Source organism: Trachemys scripta, chromosome 3, assembly GCF_013100865.1.
Source record: "Trachemys scripta elegans isolate TJP31775 chromosome 3, CAS_Tse_1.0, whole genome shotgun sequence".
NCBI classification, from domain to species: Eukaryota; Metazoa; Chordata; order Testudines; family Emydidae; genus Trachemys; species Trachemys scripta.
In genome coordinates this window covers 68,664,539-68,685,213 of record NC_048300.1, presented here as the reverse complement: position 1 = coordinate 68,685,213, position 20,675 = coordinate 68,664,539, and the positions used below count along the sequence as shown (strand labels likewise).

Below are 20,675 nucleotides of genomic sequence, written 5' to 3'. Positions count from 1 at the left end.
GTCACATCTACTAACCAGACACTCAAAGTCCAGTTACTGCAGGCAGGGAGGTGCCAGGTCATCACCCGTGCCAGGCCCTACTCAGGTGGGGCCGCCTTCTACCTGCATCTGGCATCTGCAGCTCCCAGCCCCGACTCTGCAGACGAATCCCTCCCAACCTGGGCGGGCAGAGGGAGGAAGTGGAAAACCAGTGAATGATGAGAGGATGGAGGAAGAGGAGTGAATGTGGGGGGGGTCTTCAGGGAAGGGGTGGGGTGGGGCCTTGGGGGAAGAGGCACGGCAGGGGCGGGGAGAGGTGGGGCAGGGAAAGTTCCAGCACTCCTGCAGGAATTCCGGTTTTAAATATACAAAATTGACACAGTAGCATCTGATAGCCGACCAGTAGTGTATTAAGTGATGTTACTAATGTTGGTCAGGTATGGGCAGGAAAAAGCAGCCACTCTTTCTTCCTCTGAGTTGTACCCGTTCTTCATGCTACTCCTGTCCCTCTCACTGTAGCATCACATCCTGCCAGAACAGATCTCTTAATAAGTGAAGGAGCAGATATGGCTGTGAAGGTCCCACTTTCAGATCTTTCATTGAAGGCACTAAATCTCTTATGGTGTTCCCATTTTGAGTCCAGTAATTGTTTAGTAATGTGGTACACACAATATTGTAGTTAAATACTTTTGATTCTTGCTCATCTCAGGCCATGGGGAAGGGTAAATTGCATTCCCCTTCATATGCAGGAGCAGCCGTGCCAACAGAGGCATTCATCCCAGGGGGAGTTGGCAGTATTGCTGCTATCCTTCCCTGGGGGTTCTGCCAAGGAGAACAGCTTTTAAGTTCTAGAGTCCTGTCTTTGGAAGGATGTTGAGAAGATGCACGGATTTAGTGCATCTCCTAGGTGTCCTGGCCTTGCCCTTTTTTAGCTGTCTCCACCTACTTTCTGGACTAAACTAGCTAGCCAGCTCTATGCCTCCTAGTAGAACTGGAGGTGTGGCTGGCTTGTTCCCACTGTGGCTAGTCTTTCTGCTGCCATGCATCCATAGCCCAGTTTCTTCTGGCAGAAGCGAGAGGAATCCAAAGCGTTAAATAGGCCTAGTAGTCTTCTGCTATCTTCTACTTTGTTGCTAAAATAGCACATTACTAAACAGAAGATTAATGAAGTGTACTAAAGAACACCAGTCTAGGTATTTTGAATGTAAAGAAGAGTAAAATCAATATAAAATGTCTAATTTAAATATAAGAAATTTAGAAAGTAAATATTATACTTTCAATTGGATTAAATGAGAATATGCAATCCAGGCCTGAAGGGGGAAAAAGGGAATTATCCACCAAGCTATGTTTCTATGTTTTGCGGGGGAAACTTCACCCACCACCTCCTGCCCCCCAAAATACACTTTCTAAACACTGGTTTGATACAGACCAATTAAACTGCCTATCAGTTAAAGAAATATACCTGTTAAAATAGTAATTCTTAGACTATTTATTTGTCTCTTGCATATTCCCTTTGCCTCTGGATCACTGGAATGTGTGTTTACTTACATTGGAAGTACAGCTTTCTTAGAAATCCTTGATGTTTAGTTAATGCGCATATTTTTGTTCCTTGAAATCCAGTTCATAATTCCAACTTCTGTATTTGGAAATGACAGAAAAAATATGGCATTATTGCTGACCTTGAACAATAACCATCGTAATCTTGCATACAACATTGGCCCCCTTCTCCCTGCATTTACAGCTTCACCATAATGTGACTTTAACAAATTTGTTTCAAGCCCTATGTGGTTATGAAATAGTAATTAAGGTCCAATATCTCACCTGTTGAATTACAATCTGAGTTTTCATGTGAGAACTGCTATAGGAAGAAAACATGGGCCTAATGTTGCCTCACTGAAATCAGTGGCAAAACTCTAACTAATTATCTATTACTAAGCCAGGATTGGACCCTGCTACATGCACCATGCCATCTGAATGCTTGATTTGCAGCTTTCAAGAGGCATGAAGCATTCAGGCCTGTTAGTCTGTGAGAGAATTATTGCCAAAATCATATTGGTACTATAGTGGTGGGGATCAAACAGGAGACGCAATATGATAATCAGAATGATCTGATTTTAAAATGTCATTTAATTTATTGAAATAATTCTTTCACTCTTCTTGAGCAACTGAAAGATGAGTATGAAATCTCTCTATCATTACACAAAACAACTAAAAGTTAATATTTGTGCTTTAGTTGCAGTTCTGTCTCTTAAGAAGTGGTTCCTATATTCCTATCCAAGAGAAGCTACATAAATTCAAGGAAGGGAAGTGAAGAAAATATTGGGCTTAATTCTCTTTTGTTTTTAAGTCTGATATTTCATTCACTTTGTTGGTTCATTGTTTCTCCTCTCAAATCATGGCAATCAGAAATGCTTATGATAGTATCAGAACAGACTCCTGTCATCTCAGATTTTGCTGGGAGAGAGAATTAAAGCAGAGACTCATATTTACTACTTTTTTGCAGTCATTTTGTAGTGTTGGGTGTCAACTTTGTAAATGAGGAAAACATTACTTGAATAATACAAGTGTCACCCATGCTTTTTAAGTCCAATAATGTGTGACCGCCCAGGCTAATTTGAATGTCTGGGTTGCTCTTTAAAGATCACATATTTGTAGACGTTTATACCACAGTGATGATGGGTGTTTGCAGTCTCTCTGTACTTTTCTGAGGAAAAATGTACATAATATGATTGAAATATCACCAAAATATTTGATGACAAAATATCTTCAGAAAGTAACACATTTGAAGAAAATGTCTTTTAGGGCATACAGTTGTTTTCAGCAGTGCTATGGCCTTTGTGGCTTCAAATAGCTACAGTACATCAATGCTTCTAGTAGCCTCTAGCAAGTTTTCAACAGCTCCATTGGCATTAACTGCAATCCATGTATAATAAATAAGGTACATAAATTAAACCTACCATTCTACCTCCGGGTTCTTGTGACATTATTAAATTGCTAGAGCTTTGCTGTCATGGCTTATGATGTCACCCGACTTCCTTGCTAGAATTACAGCCTGTTTCTAATCTATATTTAGGCTATATTATTCTTTATATTATAAAATATAATCTGACTTCTCTATTTACAGGAGAAGTCTCATGCTGCTACTCACTATCCTTTATTAAAGCTATACAAAACCTAGTATCAACTGTGTTGTTTTCAAAGTAATATCTGTTAGTTATCAGCAGAATTATTTAGTGTGTTGCCTTTTATTCAGTGATTTTTTTAGCACATCAGAAGCAGTCTCCTATTGATGATAGATGAGGAATTCTAATGAGATTTCATTTTTAGTATTAATGGACACTGTTAATAGCAGTTGACAGTGTCTCATTTTTCTAAATACTTATTTTCTAGACTAATGAATATAGCAAAAACACCAATAAATGGAAAAAATAGCCCCAAAAAAGGTTAATTTTAAACATGTTATATGCTGTTTGTTTTGTATGAACAGCTTTATCTATTAAAAATCGTGTAAGAAGGAGTAATAACATGAAACAACTCCTATAACTAATAAACTTTTAAAATTCTGTTTTATACATTTAATTTTCATTACATTTAGGGATAGTTGTGACTGTGGTGTTGTGATTCAGTCAACATTTATTTCTATCTGTTTTTCATATACAAAGGCATTGGGATGCCAGAAAATAAACTGTTAACGGAGAATTAACTTCTTTGGCATGCTTTCATACTTATCTTCCAAATTAAAGAAAATGAAATGGGCAGAAGCAGAGTGTAGATTACCTCCTTTTTGTCAAAAATGGTGGGAATTTGAAAATTAATAATAAAAAAGGGAACAGATGCAGTAACATGCCAGAGGGAGATTAATGTGGAGAGTAAAATCTGTGAGCAACAAAACTGAAGCAAACTGAATCAGTGGGAGGTGGTTGTACAATCAAAATCAGGATAAAAGAGAAATTACAAACAACCCTGCACTTGTCAAAGTAGTAGTAATGAAATCCTGACTCTGCCAGCAGTGAGAACCTGTGTTAGCACTTTGGGGTAAGGATGGTAGCTGGGTGCCAGGTAGGAGGGCAGTGTTAGGTTGCTGGGCAGCAGCCATCTTGTGTAGAACAGATGGCACTGAAAGCTGGCAGGGGAGGGGTTCCTTAGCAGAACTAATCAGACAGTAACAGATAGGGCAGCTGGGAAGACTGACCACAGAGAGGGAAGCTGCAGGGTAGCTACAGAGCTCCATGATGTTTACAGTGGTGTGCCCATTGGTCTGAGATAAGACCTTGCAATGTCTTTTTACTGCAGAAAGTACACAAACTTTCGTTAAATAAAGAGTTTATCTGATCAGTCTACAATAAAAGGAATGTATCAACTCATTGCTGAGCTAATTTTGTGACAACATTGCATTTTGAACCTTTGCTTCCAAGAAATTTTGTGTGGCATAACCCTTGCAAAAATAAATATATACTATCAGGTATGTCACACACAATCGTAACTTTGTGTTCCATATTTTATTAACATACACAATGAAAGAATTGGAGATAAATATACAGATATCCAAACATTAATCTAGAGAGTGATTCTCCTGGCAGACCCCTACTTCCATTGATGTTAATGAGTTGTTGGCATTCAACACCTTGCAGTATTGGGTTCTTCAGTTGAATTAAATATTTTATGATATTTTACCATGTGTTTGATTTTGTTCAGGAGGAGCCATTTCCTTTCTCATAAGTGATACCCTATGGGAACTGAATTGAGGTCCCAGTCCTGTAACCTTCGGTCACATGAGTAAATTTTACTCAAGTAAGTAGTACCACTAGCACCAGTTGAACTACTCACAGGAGTAAGAGTTATCCCTATGCATAAGCATTGCGAGATTAGGCCCTGAGATAGTACCTGTCAGCTTGAAAGAGAAATGGAAACAGAATTGTAACACAGAAGACAAAATAACCCAAGTATAATGAAAAACAACTGACTGACTTATTATATAGTATTATTAACTAGTTTAGTTGATCACGATCTAAAATAAAAAAAAAATTCAGATATACGGTTGGGTTGTGGATGCTGAGCTCATTTTTTAACAAAGAAATCTACATCTGTTTTTGAACTTGTATATCTCTCTTTTAGAGTAGGTTTATAGCTTGGCTCAATTATTCATTTTGAGTGGGGAGGGGAGGAAACATTACAGGGATTTGAAATAGGTGGTATAACATAGCCATATGCTATTTATGCAGCAGTTTCTGCAATAAATCTAATTTGGTACTGTCAAAAAAAAATTAGACTTATTTGATATAGCAGCACATTAGTAAATGATTGTGGTAGATTTGAAAGTTGTCATTCACTCTGCTTACTTGTAACAGAATCTTGCAAAGCCTTTTTTTTTTTCTTTCCCCGAGCAACTCTATGAAAATTTCTCAGTTCTTTGTCCTGCAGCTGTAGAAACTGAAATATTTCTACAACTGAAAAGAAGGTCTTGCTTTAAGGTAATTGTGGAAGGGGGTGGAAGAATGAATAACCTCTGTTAGCAATTATATGAATGTATAGGCAGAAAAATCAATAAAACAGAGGGGGGAAAAGCTAGATCTCTCCCTTGCCTACAGATTTTTCTAGTGCAGCTGAAATTGTTTATCTCATTATACAGTATGTAGATAAATTAGCTGCTCTGAGTTATTATAGAAGGTAAAATATTTTACCTGCCATCATAAGACCATATGCTGCTTTATAAAGACTGATATTGAATGATTTGAAATAAATCGGCTGTGTCTTCTTCTGGCAGTGCCTTTTAGAAATTTCATTACCTGTTTATTTAATAATAAGCAGTCAAGATAATACATGATTGTTTAAGTACCCTTACATTTAATCATGTACAAATACTGTTTAAGGTATATGTTGTTAGTATTCAAATGTTATTAATAAAGTTGTAAGAGAAAACAAAAATAAAGTCAATAATAAACATGGGGTGAGCAAGGAATCCACCATCATGTCAGTTAATTAGGGAAAAGAAAAGCTTTATAATATCACCTATTTTCCTTTTCTCTTCATTTAAAAAAATGTTTTTTAAAAAAACCTTGCTGATTGTTATTTAATTTGATTTGTTGCTCTACCATACACCTTTCTTAAAAGAAAGGCAGTGATATGTTTTCGGATTCCCATTTTAATTACTTTGAACATTTACTTTGTAGTGTTTAAACTATCACTGGTCAAAAGAGAATTTTAGTAATGATTTCATCTTTTAGACAACGAATCAGGCTGTTAAAGTAACTAAATTGTTTCTGCAAATAGAATGTATTTACAGTGGTAGCAGGTAACAATACTTGCAGCAGTTCTGAGCAAGCAATGTAATTCAGAAATAAGACAGATGAGATTATCGAATGATTAGAAGAAAATTCAAAAAAGTATTTTTTCAAGTGTCTTTTAAAAAAGAAATATTTATCATTGAGAACTAATCTATTAAGGAAATGTATAGATTAATACCAATATATATTTACTTTGAACTATAATTCAATCAATTTTTTGTGTAACTATTGGGAATGGAATAATATGATTTTTTTTAATTTAAAAAAAATTTCAGAAGAATGTATTCACGCCTGCTAAATTTTATACTAATTTTGAAATTAACTGATTCTGATTTATGTTAGAGACTCAGCACTTGTTTTCTCTTGTACATCTGAAAGGAAGTTGCAAATGTGTTTTCTCTACAAGGGTTTGATTTTTATAATGCTAATTTTAACCATTTTGAAAGCTGCACCCTTCTTTTTAAAATACAACCAGTTATTTTCTTTCTGGGCAGTAGCAATATTTCTTTTTCTCTCCTGTGTAAGGATCCAGTCCTGAAGTCATTATGTAATAAGGGCTTCATCATGGACCCAAAGGGTTTGCCGCTCACTGAAGTCTGTGATAAAATTCTAATTCACTTGAATGGGTGCAGGATTGGGCACATAGTTTTGTAAAATTTGACATTTAGGAAGATCATCCTACATGTTGTCTCTTATGTAAAACGCTTCCACAGTGGGGAAAAATTAGCTGGAAATGTCTATAGCTTTGGCTATCTCATTGGTCTTACCACATCCTCACCTCAGTCAGTTAAAGCCAGTGTGACTGAGTGGGCTAGGAGCAAGAGTGTACTTGCTAAACTAAACCAACATGCTGCTATTGGTTGTCACTCTGCTTCTGGCATTCTGAAATTCTAAGAGCATTTTTGCAGAAATTAGGAGGAGGAGTTCTGACTTCTTCCCCTGGCTGGCCTTGACAATTGTTCTGCAGAGCTTGAATCACGAAGTAGGGGCGGAGAGGAGTACAAGTGGCTATGCAATTAGGTGGGATGTTGCTGTGTGCTCCTCTTGCCCCTCAGGTCCCTTTCTACAAATTTCTAACATTTTTGTTCCCCTCCATGTATCATTCTAGAGGAGAAAATAAGGACCCCCAGAAATAAGATGGAAAAAGAATCATTAGATCACAGAGAACAGAGTAGTCCCCCAACAAAGGATGAATCTGATATTAAATTGATACTATTTGGCTAACTATGTTTAGTATTAATTTGTCATAATACTGTACAAGACTTTATTTTTTAAACTTTGAGTCAAATTCAGACCTAATGTAACCAGATGTAACTCCATTTCAGCCAATGAGGTTGTATTTGCTTACATAGATCCTGAATTTATCCATGAAAGTTTAACACCTGTTTTGTTTTGTTTTGTTTTGTTTTTTCTGTAGACAGCTGAATAAAATGTTTGGTTCATTATAATTACAGGTGATAAAATGCTTTTAAAAACTTTTTTTGGCACAGTTTTTCCTTTTGTTGAGTGAATTTTCTGTTTCTTAAAGGACACCTGAATTACATGTTGTGAAGGATATTTCGTATTCTAGAAGAATGAGACTATCTAAGAGACTAGTTTAATAATTCAGTAGTATGTGGTTATCAGAATCTATTTATTAAAAGAGGGATGAGTGCATTAATAGCTACACATAATGGATCCTGTTGACAGTATGATGTTTGTCTCTATCCTGACCCCAAATTTTTTTTTTTACAATTTATTCTAATTTTATGTACAGACAGTATTGTAGTAGAGAGATGGATATTCATCTTGCACAAGGACAGAAAGTGAAAAAATTATGTTTTCAGGCTTCAGTTTAACAAACAATTATTTTTAAAAGTGATGTATTTTTAACAACTCTCTAACGGAGCTTAAAAGAACAATTATTTCAAGGAAATAATGGTACTACTTGTTAAAAGTAATATAACAATTGATGTGGGCCATTTTTGGATATTTAAAATAATTTGATTGTGAACTTTCTTATCCTGCTGTTCTCTTCTCCCTAACTCAGTTTTAATAAATACTTTTGCCTCACATTTTTCTGCTCTACAGTACAGATTTTCTTTTAAGGTGGAATTTGGTATTATTGTTCAATTGTTAAATCTTCTATTTATAAAGTCTTTACTATTTTGTCTTTTGTTATAACTAGAAAATATTTAAAGGATTTGTACCAATTTTTTGCATGCTTAAAAAAAAAAGACATATGAAGAAAGACATATTAGTTGTTAAAATAGTCTTATATTTTTCCTCCACATTATTGTCTTCCTATACCCAAAAGTAATTTTCACAAATACATTACTGTACAGAACTTCTTATTCTGCTGGTTAGCAGAAGTAGATTTAAATCCATACCGACAGTTCATTTGACAATGACCTTGAGGGGCTTTGCTTCTTGAAGAAGAAAGCAGAAGCTTGCAGTAAACAAAGTTCACTTCTGACAGATGGATTGAATGACAGAAAGGTTGCGAGTGCCAGAATAGCCCTGGCAGAGGAGGAAATGTTCAGTGGAATCCAACAGGAGAGGAGGTGTGAACAGGTGCAGGGTTGCTGACGGAAGGGGAACCAGATGGAAGGAGCCAGAGCCAGTTTATTTAAAGGAAAAGGCAGAAAACACTGAAAGGCTTTGCAATCAGTGGCTAAAAGTGTGCATGGAAGAAGGTAAAAATTCACAAAGCAAAACTGCACAGTGGGATATCTAGCACGTAGCATAATGGTACTAATTTGTGAGTTTAGTTTGAAAGTTGCTATTGAAATACATTATACTTTATCCTGTGAAGACCAAGGTATAGATATTTGAAATCTGATTTAAAAAAAAAAAAAGCTTGACATAGATATTGCCTGCCCATTATTTGTAATATTTAATGCACACAAAAGTTATGATTACAGAATAATGTTAAGGTTGTGCCACAAACTAACCAGAGCAAGAAAATATAGAATTATGGGGCTAGATTTCCAGTCTTAACTCATCACACAGGGGTGCCAGCATGCCTAAGTCTTGCCACATGTAATAGGTCATTCGTCTCCTGTTGGGAGTCCTCTGCAATACCTAAGCACAATGGTAATGCTCAAGTACTATGGAAGTTTTGCCTTTGCATGTCTCCACTTCTGTTGTTTTTGGTCACATCTTTAATGCCAGTTTGCTGCTATATTTGCTAACTTATTTCAGGACAAGAGAAGGATTTTGATTTTTCACAGCCCAGAAGAATAAAATATTCTCTTCCCTCAAATGATAGCATTATCCTTATTACTTTGTCCTGTCACGCCACTCCATTTCTGCTCATGGGTTTGATCTTGTAAGGTGCTGAGCCCATTCAGTTCCCGTTGACTTTAATGGTAGTTGAGGACAATTGGCATCTTGCAGGCCTTTGAATAACCCCAGCCAGAAGTTATTTACCTAAGGTCTGTCCCAAAGTAACATCAGTGAGAAGTCAGAGAAAGCACCAGCACCAACCTCACAAACGATCACATGTCAAGAAAAAGCCTCCTAGAACTTGTTTTAATGTTGTAGATGGAGATTGTTGTTATTTACACATACAGTAAATGGCTTCTATAGTAATCACACACTTCAGCATTTAATCATTTGTAAAAGTCCTTGGCTTGCTCATAATTGTCTTACAATAGAATGTGTTTTTGTGCATATGTGTATTTAAAAAATTAAGATAAGTGGTGGGATGGGGGAAAATCCCTTCAGAATAGAAGGCATGATATTTTTATTTTGGGGCTATATTTTAATACTTCATATAACCCACTTGTTCCACACTGTCTATAACCAATATGCTGTTGGTTAGTTCCCATACCAGCAAGTTTATCAAATCTTTACACCATTCCTAGTGCTGTGTTCTACCTGCTCTCCTGGCCTCTTCCTACACCATTTTACAATGTTGTCCATTATTGTATGTTGGCAAATTTATATGAAAGATGCAATCTAAAATTAAATTGTATTGCAAGGCATGCTACCAACTACACTTTTTTACCAGAATTTCGCTGCTATAAATGTATTTGATGTACTGTAAATGCTGATTATTGATCTGAAAATATTATAAACCACTGAAAAAAAGAGAAATTAATTGAATAATTAAATAATTGTGCATTGATATATTAAAAATCCAAATAAAAAGTAGTAATGTTCTGTGTATGGTAGCCAATTTTCAATATTAAAATTTTGGGGAGGAAATGCCAAAAGAGAGACATCATATTATGGACTAATTGTTTACAGATAAAAGCTTTTACATTGAATTGGGGAGGGGGGTTGTTTCAATTTTTATTTTATAAGTGAATCTAATGCTTCAAAAAACTGTATTGACTGAAATCTATAGACAGAACTGGTACTGCCAAAGTTGCATATGTTAAGGCTTCTTTGCATTGCCCATTTGATATGCCTAAAACCTGACCTTTAGGGAGCTCTTGTATGGATGAAAGGATGATTCAGGTTCTATGTCCATAGAATACTTCAACTCTCTGAGAACATTACCAAGGTCAGGGCCGCCCCCAGCTTTTTTGCCGCCCCAAGCGGCGAAGCAAAAAACAAACAAACGTTGGCCACCCCAAGCACCTGCTTCCTTAGCTGGTGCCTGGAGCCGGCCCTGACCAAGGTTTCCAGTTGATGATAACTGTTCAGTTGTTGTAATGTGTACAACTATCTACTAGGATAGCAACTTTCAACCTTTTTTCATTTGTTGACTCTTAAAAATTTTCAAGTAGAGTTGTGGACCCCTTTCGAAATCTTAGACATAGTCTGCAGATCCCCAGGGGTCCGCAGACCACAGGTTGAAAACTGCTGCCTATGGCGGTAACAAACATTGGCTGAACCTGTTACACATAGTCTGTGGACCCCCAGGGATCTCCGGACCCCAAGTTGAAAACCACTGTAGTAGGAATTGTAGTAAGACCTCAAACTCATTTAATACCACAGCTGTTGTAGTGTAATATCTTCTTTCCACAAATGACTCAGGCTGGATTTAAAAAAGTGACCTGGACATTATAGGATTGTGTTCCATTTTACCAAAACTTCAGATTGTCTAATTTCCCATTAAATGATTTACATTTGGACAAATACAAAAAACATTTTAAAGCCATAAGCTTAGTTTTAATTTTGATAGAATAATTTTGGCTATATTGCATAAATATAAGAGTCTGTGAAATAAAGTTTGTCAGTGAGCTGTGAAATTACGTATGAACTTTCAGCCTTGGCTGAATTGTAAAAGCCAAGTTGAGACTCCCCCAAAATATAGGATTTTATTATAAAAATGTTGACACTAGCTGAATTCTAATGTAGTAAGCAAACAGTACTGTCATACCCTTTATTAGTAATGGTCATACTATTTGCTTTAATGTGAGAAAGTGATTTTAGGATAATTTGTCAGGTTGCTTAAGGATAATCAGTTGCCTAAATTTGGAAATTTGTCAAACTTTAACTCTGATTGCTCTGAATAAGTTTCAGAGTAGCAGCCGTGTTAGTTAGTCTGTATCCGCAAAAAGAAGAACAGGAGTACTTGTGGCACCTTAGAGACTAACAAATTTATTAGAGCTCTAATAAATTTGTTAGTCTCTAAGGTGCCACAAGTACTCCTGTTCTTCTTTTTGCTCTGAATAAAGTTTTCTTGGCTTTGTAAGGTTTCTGAGAAGTACTGTCATCTTGGGAGAGAGACACTTTAATGCTTGTAGCTAAGAGATTTTGTTCTGTTTTATACCATTTTAAAGGCATTTTTTACAGTGTATGTGAGCATTTTAAATGAATCTGAAACACATTTAAAATATAGCAGCAGCTGGAATACCTTATTTAGGTCCTGAATGTAATCCCACACCAGTTATAGCCTAGTGTAACTTCATTGACTTCGCTGGAATTACTCTTGATTCTCATTGGTATGAGATCAGAATCAGGTATTTATTGTTATAGAAAGCTATGTCAGTACCCATTGCTAAAACACCTGTTTGCTGTACATCAATAAAAATAATAATTTTATAAAATAATCTCTAAATTTAAATGCTCTGGAATAGAACTGTTTGCACTCTATCAATGACACAATCGCTGAAAAGCACCTAATAAATGTAATCCATAAATCCGTGGGTCAGTGAAACATTTGACCAGATAAGTAAATCTTAAACTGTCTGGAAGTTCATCAAACAGTCTGCTGGCTGGAGTCAGTTCCAGGAGCATGTGCCCTCTGAGATCACCTTGCAACCAACTGTAGAGAGTCCATGGCCAGTTTGCTCCCAGCAACTGACAGAGAGAGAGCAAACCAGGATGTAACTGCCATGAAGGGCAATCTTTCAAAACCCGATGAGGTTTGAAATAATGACCTGGTAATAATGGCTTTTATGAATTGGTAATTTTATACAGTTCTAGTACACATACACATGCATTGGTCTTTTTTCCCCTTCTAGAATTCTGTTAATTTGAAAAATAGATGTAATTCTTGTATTTTATGCTAAACATTTCCTACTTTGTATAAGTATAGTGGTCATCTCTGAAATTCAGTTTTACCTAGTTACAACACAGTGGTATCTAAGCTCCCACAGGTATTTTCTAGTCTAAACAGAGAAATACTGAGGGATCTAAGTGAACACTGTGTGGTAACTGTGGATAGATGTGATCCTCATTAAAAATAACTGAATGGCATTAAGCAAAATGGAATGGGATGACAGATTTGAAAGTGATTTTAGGGTTTTTAGATTAACAGAGGGAACAAATTAAGTCCATGCCTTGGGTGAATGCCTTCCTGGTGCATGGTAATTTACTCTTAATTTTTGAAACCCTAATTCCCAATGCTTTAATATCAGAATAAGTTGTGAAGAAGCTGCATGCTTGCCCTTCTACTTGCAACATATCTGTAATCTGAAAATGGATTAGTGAAGGATGGAGGGGAGAAATTTGTGGCAAATTCTGTCAAACTTTTTTATATAGGTCTTTTTACTGCCCTCATCATCGTAGTAGTTGATTGCCTTCAGGTAGTGGATTAAGTTATATGATTAACATCTCTCTCATCTTCTCCCCTGGGAGAGAATATTGTGTGTAGCCAAGGATATTGTTTTTGTAGGGTTCTGTTTAGGGATTTTTATTTTATTTTATTTTTTAATGTACATGCTGCTATGTGCACAAAGAAGTGTGCTTTGCCTTTGAAGCGAAAAGTACTTAGGTTTATCCCTTATTTAATGATTCTGTATGTGGAATAATACATGTTTTGAGATAAACAAGGCCTGTTAGCTCATAGACTCCATCCAGTACAGGATTGTTTCTTAATATTTAATTTCTTAGTACTTTGAAATGATCTGATGCTGCTGTTAGTCTCATGCAGAATTCCCATTGAGTACAGTGGGAATTCTATGTACAGAGTGACTGCAGGAACATTATATAGTTAGACCAGCAAATAAAAACTTTTTCAAATTATGAATATGGATTGCAATCTCCTAATCACAATTTGTTTGCTACCCATATGGCTGGGCTATGTTCATACCATTATCTGGCTTTAGAACAAAAATTCCCAAACTGTGGTGTGTGGAGCACATGCTGGTGGTTCACAGAAAACTAGCTGGTTGTATGCTTTTCTTCCTCCCTATTTCCAGCTGCTAAAATGCATTAAAATACCTTCTGAATATATTTGCTTCTGTGTAACCAAATGCAATAATTGCCAGGGAGTTGTCTATATTATTGTGAATGGGAGGAAAAGTGGTCTATGGGACTTTCAATGGGAAGATAAAAGGTCCATGAGACGCTCTGCATTAAAATGTGAGCCACACTGTGAAAACATTTGAGAATCAAGATTTTCTGTCTCCTCATGCCCCATTTGGTACACATTTTGGCGATTGAGAATTGAAAAGCTCATCGTGCAAGTCTTCACTCCTATGAGTAGTCAAATTTAAATATATATTTTGTTTAAAACAAAATCTAAATTAAAAAAAATCAAAAAAACAAAACTAGTGTTCCTGGTATTTATTGTGGTAAAAGCATAGAACACATACATGATCTGACTAAAGTTCCTTAAATCTCTCCTCTCATCTGGTAACAGTCCAATTCCCAGGAAACGCTGTATGCATAAATAGAAAATATTTCTGATTTGAAAAGACTAGTTAAGATGTGTTTCATGTGTCTATACCTAAGTTTCCCCATCTGTAAAATGGAGATACTGATTCTTGTCTCCTTTGCAAAGTGACTTGGGATCTATAGATGAAAAGCATTATATAAAAGCTAGGTGATGTATTATTAAAGAACAAAAAGGCTGTTTTGTCATTGAAATATATCTTTATTTTGCCCTTCAGAGGACTTTCTAATTTTGATCCCTTATTACATTTCAATGGCTTTAGCTCTGATTTCGGTGTCAGAAATTGATAAATGTAGTAGAGTTTCTTGATTATTTTAAGGCTTGTCCATCAAGATTAAAATAAATAAATGCAATGAGATTTTCATTTTTTTTCCTATTGTGTGTGAGCAAGACAAAGGATATTCTTTGATTTTTCAGTTTTTTTTCCTTAGATTCACTGCTCTTAATGTTATTTTGGTTACTGATGACTAGACAGTTCAGAAACGTCTTTTAAATTCAAGTCCTTGCTAAGATTGTAATAAAGTGATGCAAAGTACAATGGACAAAATGGGTCTGTGTACTGGCAGCTGCTCATAGAGATATTTGGTGTAATTTTCAAAAGTATCTTAGGTAGTTAGGAATGTAAGCGTTATTGAAAGTCAATGGGAAGTAGGTTTCCAAAGTGCCTGTATCACTTTAGAAATGGGACATAGGAGCCTGAGGCTATGTCTACACTACCGTGGTAAGTCGACCTATGCTACGCAACTCCTTAGGTCGAGTTACCGCGGGGTGTCGACGGGAGAAAATCTCACGTCAACTTACCTTACTTTTCTCGTCGGGTAGAGTACATGGGTCGACTGAAGAGCGATCTGCAGTCTATTTGGCGGGACTTTACTAGGCCCACTAAATCGACCACCGGTGGATCGATCTCAGAGTGTCGATCCCGGCTGTAGTGTAGACCTGCCCTACGTAACCTAAGCACTTTTGAAAAGTTTACCCATTGTGCATGAAGGAGAGGCACGTCCTTCCAGGGATAAGTGTCCTTACCCACCTCTGCTCACCATTATGTAGGAGAGGTATGTGAACCCTCTTCACAAGTTTCATGCTACTGTCAGTGTTGGCCTTCCTTGGTCCTTGTCAGAAACATGAGAACTGATACTGTGTCTGTGTTGGCCCTCTTTGAGTGCCCAGGGTGAGGCACAATCTAATTTAATGTGATTTTTTTTTAAAAAAAGGTTTGTTTTCAAAACTAGGACTGTGAATTATATGATTAGGCACATCTTATTCTATAATGTTTCCATGACAAAACATGTTTTTCTTCACTTTCCTTTTCTCCCCTCACCCCCATCGGCCAACATGTCTTCTTTTTGTCACATCAGGCCCCGTCCTACCTCAGGCAAAGCTCCCACTGTCTTCAAGGAGAGTTTTGTCTGAGGTCAGATTGCAACATCGGGTCCAGGAATTAGTGTGTAATGTAACCCACCCACCATTTATATTGCTTTGGCATAAATGTAAGCAAGAAGATGTAACATTGTGTATGTCATGCTGAGATATTGTAATATCTCAGATGGATTATTAGGCAGAAAGCCAAAGGTTAAGTGCAGCAGCCAAATGAGGTGTGGCACTATCCTTATGTGACCCATTCCCAGAACTGTCTTCTTATTTTATAGCCCGATGCAATTAGTAATATCACTGAGGATAAAAGGATTTCTTAAATTGTACTTTCAAGGTATTCTTAAACCAATTAAAGTAGTTACAGCAGGACTATAGAATTATTGTTTTGTTTTGTTTATTAAACCTAAGATCAACCCCCCATATACATGAGCACACTCACATTTTGGGTTAGGTTTGCTCTAGATCCAATCTTTGCAGTGGTTCATAGCAGCCCCTTTGCAGCACAGGCCATTATCTAATATATGCATATCTTTTCCTTTCTTGTTACCCATGATGTCTTTGCTTGGCATGTGTGTCAAAGAAAAAGTTTGGGTGGTGTGTGATAACTTGACATTTATTTTGACTCTGTAGTGATTGCCACATCTTGTATATTCAGTCAAGTAAATTGCTGGCAAACTGGTGTCTTCAGACCTTAGTAGTGGGACTGGCAATTAGTCACCTAAATACAGCCTTATTGTGTAAGCCCTAAATTTATGCACACGCAGGATCAGTCCCCTGTGATATGTTAACTGTTTCCTGTGAGGTACTGGATGCCCTTATCTAGAGCCCTGTGAAATTTTTTAGTTTTTATAATTTTTCATTTATTTTGTTGTATTGTGGGAGGGATTGAGTCCTGCCCCTAGGGAGATGGGCTGCTCAGGGACAGGTGGGTTGAGTCCTGCCTTTGGGGGTGTAGGTGGGAGGCCTGTGGGGGGTGTCAGGTCCTGTCTCCAGAGGGAGGAGGTTGGGTCCTGCCCTGGGGGTATGTGTGTGGGGGAGCTCTGAGGGGTCAGGGATCAGGTCCTGTTCCTAGAGTGTGTGTGGGAGGCCTGGATGAATGGGAGCAATAAGATCCTGACCCTGAGAGTGAGTAGTCGGGTCCTGACCGGAGGGGGTGTGCGTGTACGTGTGCAGCCCCCTGGCTCTGTGTGTGCGTCTGTCTGTCTTCTGGGGGAAGGGCTGGGTCATGACCCCTGGGGGAGGGGTTGCAGAACAAGCCTGTCCAGCACTCACCCCATAACAGCAGCTCCTGTGCCCGGGGGCTGGATCCAGCTCCCTGCTCTGGACACTAGGTCTCACTTCAAATTTCTCCCTCCCATCTGTTATGAGGCAAACCTGAGTGGAACTGTGACTCTGTGCGCCAGGTCACAAGGCCCAGAGCAGGGTCCAGGTCCAGTCCCAAAGGACAGGAGCGGCTGCTGCAAGGTTAAGTTTTTGTTCTATTTTGTTTTACAGGTTATTTTTTGTTTTATTTCATGTTATGGTATTTTGCATTTACAAAACCCAGAGAGCTCTGCCTTCATTTTCTGTTGTCTTAAATTAATGGTGGAAGCTTTTCTTCTGTTTGGATGCTTAAGCAAACTCATTAAGCTTGTAGAATAGCTGTAATGTGAACACTGTGGGAACTGTTGCCATTGACTCAACTCCCATTAATTTCACTGGGAGTTTAGTTCATCTCAGGATCAGGCCCCTATACTTTATCACTAGATGAAATATATAACATCTGCAAGAGAGAACAGATAAACTGCACAAGGCAAATTGGATCTTAAGGGAGGCTTTCTCATACTGGAGGACTCATTTAATATTATAAAGTATAATCCAAGAATACATGGATTATTCTCTGGAAGAGGAATCCTTTTTCACTCAGAAAATAGGTCATGCTTTCATCCATTTTCTGCTAGCCACTGAGGTGTGTTTGTCATGTAAAAGAAAGGTTGGCATGTTCAACTTCAAGTGTGCGTGTGGGGAAAATGTTTGTTGTGTAAAGCTAGACCAAATTTTTTAAATTATCAGTTGAACTATCCATTTTGGCATTTGATTCATCTGTAGAGTAGTATATATTTTGTATTTCTGTTTCCTGTTTGTTTTGATAGATTGAAGAAAGAAAGTATTCAGCACAGTTTTAGCAATGAAGCAAAGACCCGAGCCCTTCAGGCGGAGCAAAGAGAGCAGGAGCTGACACAGAAGATGCAGCAAATGGAGGCCCAGCATGATAAAACTGGTAGGTGGTAGAAAAAGATTAGAGCCTGGGCACTTACTCACAAGCCAGGCCCATGCCTTACTGTGAAATGACATCAGGAACACCTGTAACCTTTGGCTGGCCGAAGGGAGCAGATGCTAACTACACCGGAGATTCCGAATTACATATTAGTTAGCGTTTAAAAGAGAAAATGGAAAGTATTGCCCACTGTCTGTTGATTTCAGAGTGCTGCTCTCACATCTGTTGCACCATCTGGATTATGAGTTTATTTACCTGTATTCAAGAAACGTAAAGCTGAGAGAGACCACAACAAAGTAGAAAAACAAAGGGCTTGTTTTTGGCTGGATTTTCAGGCACACATGTTATATAAAGAAAATAGCATCAGAAGCTCTGCGGGAAATGCTCTGAGCTTACAGTTAAAGTCTCCTGAATAGCATTGAACAGTTCCCACAGTACACACATTATAGCTACTCTAAAAGCTTAATGAGTTTGCTTCAGCATCCAAACTGGAGAAAAGCTTTAACCATTAATCGGTTCTTAATTCACTGTCGCAGCTGGATGTAATTCACTGGCTCCAAATTGATATGTTCCTTTATTTAATCTTTGCAGCCTCAAACATTTTTAGCATTAGTATGTTTTTCCCCTAGTCTAGAACAAGGATGTTTAATCCTTTGCATTCTTCAAGATATCACTACTGCAGTTTAAATGTACTAATACAAAGCATTGACCATAGCTGGGAGCTTGGCTGGAAGCAGACATCCTTCATCACACTGGCTTAGCTGACCTATAACTTTTTACCTTTAATCTGAAAAGGACTTTCAGAAAATGCAATTTCATTTGTTCACAGTCAAAACATTTTGCCGTTCGTTTTACAATTGTAATGCTTTGTGTTTATGAATGGCATTAGGCAAAATAAGGATAACTCCACATTTAATATTTAACCAATTACATTGTTAACAAAGGCTCAAATTGTAGCTCTTAGCATTCCATAGGCTCTAGGTGGGGGAAATCTGTAACATCTACATGTTGGTGGAAGGGGGTGCTATAACTTCGCAGAACATTATGCCTACCATTTTTCTGGGGAAAACACATTTCGCCTGCTACCCCTTTAACACCTCTAGAACAGAGGTAGCTGGCATTCCTTCCCAGCCAGTGCTAACTGTTACAAGAGGTGGTGAGCCCACATCCACCCTCTATCCTATGCAGACATGCCTCCTGCAGCATTGTCACTTGTACTAATGGGCCTTGCTTTGTGTTAAGGGAGTACAAATTCTGAATTATGACTGCCTTCTACACAGAGGTGGTCAAGGGAAAGGAGCTCTCGCTCTTCTTTCCCCATTCTGTCCAGCACATCTGCATATGGGCAGCTGTAATTTGACACAAATTAAGGAAAACTAATTTACTTGCCCTTCCTGGTCCATAAGATATTGTTTAATTTGAGTGTATTGAAACAAGATTGGATGTGTCAATTTCATATCTCTAGTAAGAGTGGGAAGAGTTGAAAAAATGGTCATTTTGTACATAAAGATATCAGGTATTATGCATGTATGTATTATAGGGGATGTTATATACTACTACTGTAAGTTGGATACAGATGAAGGACTACAATATTCTAGTCATAATTGTATAAAATATATTTCATTATATATCTTTTATTAAATATGAAGGAATCTGGTAACAATACAAACAAATTATTTACAGTTTCAGGAATGATTCTAAGACTAGAAATTTAGGGAATACATGGTCTTCTCACTTTGAATATTGAAAACATTTGATTTCTAGGTAATAAGTTTTAGCCCAGTTTAGGTCAATAGTAACAGAAAAATCAATATAAAATGGTGGTCTAAGTGCAGTTCCCACTCGACATAGGTCTATGTATCTACCTCATATTTGTCAAATGCTGGTTGTCAGACTCAATAGAAAGACCAAGGACTAAATGAGCTGATTTCTGCAAAGATGGATAAGATATCTTGGTGGGCCCAGTAAGGACATTATCACTCCTGATCCTGTACCTGTTGGGTATATGGAGGACTTCAAAGCCCAGTGTTTGCCAATCTGATGCCCCTCATGAACATAAAATTCTCAAGTTTAAGAAAAACAAACGAGTGAATTTGGCATTTATGGTAATTTTGTCACAATAGGCTTTGGTCCATTATCACCTCAGATAGCCTCTTTGTTAAGTTGCCTGCATGTCCGTTGTGAATGAGACTGCTTGCTCATCCTATCAGAAAGAGGCAGTAAGGACAACTGTTCAAAGGTCTGGTAGTGTGAGGTGATGCTCAACTCCATTTATGATCTCAAGAGAAGTAGAAGGCATTCTGCACCTTGCAAGATTATGCCCTAATGAAAGAATTGCAGGAAAGGTTAAGATACATGTTTGTGGGTGTCTGAGAGAAGAAGTGGCTTAGATTTTTCCCATTCAGAAATTCTCAAGTTTCGCCATTCTTTGGTAAATAGTGATTAGATCATTATCCCATGTTCAAATGCCTGGAATTTAAACCATATTTTTAAAAAAAGTTTGTGTGTGTGGGGGGGGCGGGAGGGGATAAGAATATTTTAAATCTTTGTATCAAGTCTTAATTTTATAAATATAAAAATATAATTTCTAGTGAATGAACTGGATTCTTTGCTGACCTCCCAGAACACATTCATAGCAAAATTGAAGGAGGAATGTTGTATGTTGGCAAGGAAGCTGGAACATGTAACAGAAAAAAACAGGTAGGTGTCATTTTGCTACTTAGAA

At 37.4% G+C, this 20,675-nt stretch overlaps 1 protein-coding gene across 3 annotated transcripts in view; it reads left to right on the top strand.

Moving 5' to 3' along the window:
* The window catches only part of SDCCAG8 (SHH signaling and ciliogenesis regulator SDCCAG8), a 151,365-nt gene that overhangs the window by 67,145 nt on the left and 63,545 nt on the right, over positions 1-20,675 (top strand). For all 3 annotated transcript variants that reach the window (XM_034765009.1, XM_034765011.1, XM_034765008.1), the window contains exons 14-15: positions 17,826-17,953; positions 20,542-20,650. In XM_034765009.1, coding sequence (XP_034620900.1) covers positions 17,826-17,953; positions 20,542-20,650 — 237 coding nt within the window. The remainder of the gene's footprint in view (positions 1-17,825; positions 17,954-20,541; positions 20,651-20,675) is intronic.